Genomic DNA, 6000 nt, shown 5'->3' on the forward strand with positions numbered 1-6000 from the left:
GCAGACTCACGAAGAGCTTGGTTATGGGAGATTATCAGTAACAATGGCCGTGATCACTAGCATTTCTTGAATCAGAGCTCACTACCTGTCAGGCAGGCACTGTAGGAAGTCCTGAGCTAACAGTGTTTCATGGCACCCACGTCCTCCTCTGAGTCTTCTCACAGTCCAGTCTGGGAGGAAGAACTAGACCGTCTGTGTGTTCAGGGAGACTAAGGCGCGAGCGGGAAGTTGCTTCTTCAGGGTTTCACAGCCAGTACAGGCAGTGATCTAAGGATTAAGTTCTTAGCGACCTGTAACATTCAGTATTGGGTTTAGGGTGTTTTCTCTTGGAAGAGGAATTGAAAACACGGGAGACTAGGCAAGCGACAGTCTTTAGGGTGTCCCTGGGCCAAAAACATCAACCTCCAAGGTGGTATAAACCACAGCCTGGAAAAAAAGACAGTTTATTCAGCTCAGCCTTCCAGCATTTCCCATACCTTCAGGTCTTTCCATTCTCCCATAACAAAGAACCCTTCATCTTCAACTGGTAGGCTTTTTCTGCTTCTCGGAAAACTTCCCTGAAACCAGCCAAAGAAAATTCCTGTGGTGACAGGTCACACTAAACCATTTCTAGGGAGGCCACTGTAGCAGTCATTCACACCCTGCCCCCTGAGGAAGGTGGGTGGGAAGAAACTCCTTCTCCCAGTTTCTCTAACACGGCCCTGTGGAGGCCTCAGGAAGGGGCCGACTGAGGGCTATGGTAGTTTATAAATGTGAGCACAACAGGTCCCTTGTGAGACTTGGGTGAGTCTGTGAGTTCTAGGAACACTGTACTTCCTAGGAGCAACAGGGACGCTCGCCACCCAGTGTGCACAAGGCTAGCATTCACTCACAGCTCTGCAAGTCAGGCCACCCTCGTAAAGTCAGCAACACCACACATGGGGCGCAGATTCCATTTCATTCTTAACAGAACTCCTGATGAACCTTCACTGCTCCTTCTGTAGATGCACACAGCTTATCCAAGTGCTGGGGTTGCACTGTGTGCCACCACTCCAGCCTGGGACCACAATTTGCCAATCTGCTGGCATTTCAAGAGTCCTGTTTGGAACTTGAGTTATTGCATAGGGCTGGGCTGTGCTGGCCTGCCTTTCTGCAAAGCTGGCTCACATGGGCTGTGGAGCCATCCTGCTGGTTACCCTCTGATGCTGCCGCATGCTCGCTGGGAGATGCCAGGCAGGTTATCTAGTCACTCTGCCCTGGCTTGTGTGCCCTGTAGCATGGGGACACTGGAACACTCCTGTCCTTTCTCAAGAATATTAATGGAGTCAATCTGTCTGGCTCCCAGAGCTCAGCGTGTCAGCACTAGCCATATCTTTAATGTATATGCTGTCCCTTTCCCTCTGTGTATAAAATTAGTTGGAAATTTCAAGGATTTGCCAGCCAGAGGTTGTACCCGCATGGTCAGGAGCCACATGCAGATGACCCACACAGATGCTTGGTTTCAACCTAGTGAATGTTAGTGGGGGTTAGTATGGCTGTGTGAGACTCTGGGGTTTGGGGGAGGCTCATCTGCACTGAAAGTAAGTTCCAGACACAGGTATGAGCACTATCTCTGAACTTGTATGCACTAGGCAAGAAGTAGGAGTCAGCGAGTTACTGTATATGATGAATATGTACTTCAGAGGTTTTCAGGGATGCATGGTCTCAACAGCTCTGTGGTTGTGGTCATTGGAATTAGCTCTTGCTAGCAGCTGCTGCTCCTTGATTCTGACTGATCACACTGTCCTCCTGCCCACTTTCCTTCTGGATGCTGGAGAAAACTGGGATTCTCAGCTCAGACACTGTGGTGACCTTTCTCACTTCTCTTCTAGCTCAAGAGCTGGACTGTGGAGGACCTTCAGAAGAGGCTCTTGGCCCTCGACCCCATGATGGAACAGGAAATGGAAGAGATCCGGCAGAAATACCGGTCCAAGCGGCAGCCAATCCTGGATGCCATTGAAGCCAAGAAGAGGAGGCAACAGAACTTCTGATAACACCAGCCCAGCCTTGGTGACTTCTGGGTTGCTACACTCATGTCTGTTAGCCAGCACTTCTGCTCTGTCATTTCTCCACAGCACCTTTGTGAACTCAGGAATGTGCGCCAGTGGGAAGGGCTGCTTGACAGTCACGGTGCCATTTGGTGTGTGCATTTACACCGGCAAGGTGTACCTTGAAGGGTTTGTATTGGTGCTTTTAACTCAGAATTCTAGACCCCAGGAGCAGATACTCCTAGTTCAGTGATAGCTGGGAAATTTTTTACATTGTTTCTTTTTGTTTTCCTTCTAGTAATAGCTTTTGGTTGCTCGCCCTGGAAGACTTTTTAAAAATCTATAAATATGCATATATTATATATATATATATAAATTATAAATAGATTCCCCACTCTATGTGGTGGTGTCTCTGTACAGGTACAGTTTCAAACACTTTGCCTCTTTCCTGTGAGATTATGGTACTGTGCAGCAAGTGAGCAGAAGACACTGGGAGGCTCGTAGGTGGTCACTGAATCCCAGGCGTCAGCTTCACCCATTGCAGGGTTGCATGGAGAAATTAGTCTTGGGATGGCTGTGCCACCACAGTGACGAGCCTCCCATGGTCTCCACTGTCCTCTGAAGCTGTCAGTGATGCCAGGAAAACAATCTGGAGAACTTGAGTTTGCTCTTTTCCCAGGAGACGCCTGGCACCCTCTTTGCAGAGTAGCCTTTGCTGTCTCAACGCCTTTCATCCATCTCCACCCTCCCAGCTGCCTAAAGCCGCATCCAAGATACTGCCCAGTGCCTTAAGAGGAGACACATCTGTGAAAGGACAGGCTTCCAAGAACTTTCCAGCAAACCAAGCCCTATCCAGTCCAGAAAATCTCAGTGTTCCTGGTTAAAATCACACACGGCATTTGTTCTTCATTTCGTAGATACAGGGTAAAGGGCTTTGCTTCCATAGTCCACATCCAAATATGCGACTGTTGACTTTTCATTCACTGTGGAGGCTCTGGCAAGGGTCAGTTAATGCCCAACTGAGGCTCACTCCCAGAAGGCTTAGTTGGATTCAGAATGGTAGGGAAGGGACTGTCAGAGTCACAGTAGGTCTGATTGTATTGTCCAGGTGGACAAATGAGACTCAGAGGAGAGGTGACATTGCCAACACCACAAATCAGGGTAGACTAGAAGTAGGGATTGGAATTCAGAGCATTTGTCCTGTACCACTGGACCAAGAGCCTCTTCACTGAGAGAATGAAGCTACCAGTGTACATCAGGTTGGCCCAGGAACCCCTGGTCTTTCCTTGCCTCTTTGGTACCTGAGCTGCTATGGAAAGGCTCCCCAGAGGAGCCGTGTCATTCAGTCTCAGCTACTAGTGGGTTCCTTACTGTGTCCCAGAGACAGACAGTCTCTCACGGAGGGCCTGCAGTGGGGTAGAGGACTTTGCAAAAGACAGTTATAGAGTCATCCCCGCATCTTTGGCTCAAAACTGCAGTCAGAAGGAACTGGGAAGCCAGTCGCCCTGTTATGTCTCATTTCATCCCTCCGATGGGAGCCCTGATGGGGTTGCACCTGAGCATTCTGAAATTCGACGCCATAATTGCTTTTGCTCCCTAACCTGAGAGTCGATAAAGTGGCAGGGGATGTTCTCTTCTGTGACCAGATTCTGTTCTTTGCAATTAAAGCAAGCTTTAAAAAATGCAAGAGGCAGCTGGTCTGCAGGACTTAGCCAGTAAGGTAACTGTGTGACAGAGAGAATTAGGACAATTCGGGGATCTTGCTGGGATGATAAATGGCTGCTAGGACTTCCTGGGAAGCACGTGTCAGGCACTGGGCTAGGTGTACTACAGGTTTCATCAGGATTCCCTGGGCTTATTAAGTTATTTCTCATATGATGAAATTGCGTTTGAAAGGTTCCTTCCCATGACACTGTGGATTGGGATGCATGACATCATCCTGTGGGGCTGGTAGTCACAGGAACAGCAAAGTCCTAAAAGCTTAGAATGAAGTGACAGTGGCTTCTCACGAAGACTTAAGTCTAAGTGGTATGTTCTTTTTAAGCTTAGAAACCAGGTGAATTAATAGTCAAGTCCCCAAGTCAAGAAAGCTTTTAAAACCCAGAACACAGGGCATGCATAACATTTGCTGTGCTACTTAATAGCCCAGCCTCGAGCTCTTTCCTCTTGAAGGAAAATGCTTTGGGCTTTGCCAGACAGAAGGAAAAAGCCCACAGCTCCCTTCTGAAGCAAGATGGGTGTACAGGAAAATAGTTTTTCCTGTGACTCTTCCGCAGCCATGAACCTAGATCTGGAGTCTGTTTGGTTGCAGGCATGCATGTCTGCACTGCGTGCATAGCTTGGTCCACAGTCAGGTGCCTGGCAGGTCAGCTCAGCAGCCGTTTGCCAGAAGCCGGCTGTTTTGGATTCCTGGCGAGGCATATGTGCTGTTCAGTGGCACAGCAGGCAGGGGAGCAAACGGTCCTTTCCTTGAGGACCAAATCCAAGGAGCCCTGTTTCACTTCTCTAGAGCTTGAACATTTGTGACTCAGGCTTGCAGTGGACTCTCTGCTTCCAAGATGCGGAGGCCTACGCATAAATCTTCTTATTAGCAAACAAACAAAACCTCATACTCTCTAAAAATACTGTAGTGTTGCTCCCATTCAGAAATTTGAAGCACATTTCCATCTTTATTTCCTTTATATACATTTTTATTTTATATAAGGTTTTATATAAGATTTTGCATTCCCCAGTAGATTGGACGATAATTTTTGACTGGCTGGTCGTGGTAGAGGTTGCTGGGTGTGTGAATAAACAGAGTAGTAATCTGAAGCCTCAGGAGTTGGGTCTTGAGTTCCTTACACTGTAGACTAGCACCTGACAATGCCAGATTCTTATTTTACCATTTAAAACTCAGTACCCCCATCTAATGTCAGGAATGAGAGAGATGACGTCACTGCAGACCCTGCAGACACTCAGAGACTAATAGCAGAATATTATGAACAGCTTCTTGCTAATACATTCCCCAGCTTAAGTGAAATGGACAGATACCCAGAAAATTACAAAGGAACTAAGCTTACTCAGAGATGAAATGGGCAATCGCAGTGGCCCCCAGCCCCTTTTCTACCGGAACTTGGTAAAGCTCTGAGAGACACGGGACTGACGCTCCCGTAACAACTGTCCCTCAGTGTCATGCCAGCAGACAAGAGTCCCATTCTTACACCACTGGCCTTCCCAGCCTAACTTTCAGGCTCTAAAGATTGCTGTCCTTTATTCTGGGGGAAGTTTTTCCAGCTCAAACTACACCCCTCACCCTCCGCCCTTTTTAAAGCACTGTTTTTGTATTTTTATTAGAATTACATGCATTGTCTTTGGAATTCGTGTTCTTTGTGTTTAAGGGGGGAGGTCTCTTCCACCAGCCTGCACTCAGACCAACTTGGAGAGAAAAAAAAAAATCTTAAATGCTGTTGCTGATGTAAATTTTAAAAAAATGTGAAGTTTGTAGCTTTAATCTTTTGTAACAAAAACGAATTAACACTGGCTGTAAGTGCTGACTGGAAATGCTATTTTGTAAGGTTTGGATGTAAATAGTAGAGGTCAGCTGTTTGTATATGTGTGAGATATAGCTTCTTCCACTGCCATTTGGTCTTAACTCGAGGTACTTCCTGTGTGCTTTTATGTTAGAGTTGTCCCCTCATTTCTCCCCCAACACCTGTCACCCTTGTGTTAAATAAACTGTCCTTTAGACCACAGTCCATCCCCTTTCTTCACATGAGGTTTTCCATACATGTCAGTGCTGTGCAGTGTTGCTGTGATTCTTGATGCTACTGGGTGGATATTCTGGGATCCAGAGCCAGGAGAGAGGTCAGCTTGTTGACATACAATGACAGAGCCAGTTGGCAATACCATTACAATGAACTGAAATGGACATAGTTGTGTGTGTATGTGCGTGCGCATGCGAGATTTAAAAAATTATTTTATATATATTTACTATATAATATATATTATCTCCCCA

General features: G+C 46.9%; 1 protein-coding gene across 1 annotated transcript in view; it reads left to right on the top strand.

The window, feature by feature from the left end:
* Stk4 (serine/threonine kinase 4) overlaps window positions 1-5737 on the top strand; it is an 83407-nt gene extending 77670 nt beyond the window's left edge. Inside the window, exon 11 of the mRNA XM_021149719.2 lies at window positions 1851-5737. Within this exon, the coding sequence (XP_021005378.1) occupies window positions 1851-2009 (159 nt within the window). The 3' untranslated portion in view covers window positions 2010-5737. The remainder of the gene's footprint in view (window positions 1-1850) is intronic.
* Window positions 5738-6000: the final 263 nt, after the last annotated feature.

The sequence above is a fragment of the Mus caroli genome, chromosome 2 (assembly GCF_900094665.2).
Source record: "Mus caroli chromosome 2, CAROLI_EIJ_v1.1, whole genome shotgun sequence".
Taxonomy (NCBI): domain Eukaryota; kingdom Metazoa; phylum Chordata; class Mammalia; order Rodentia; family Muridae; genus Mus; species Mus caroli.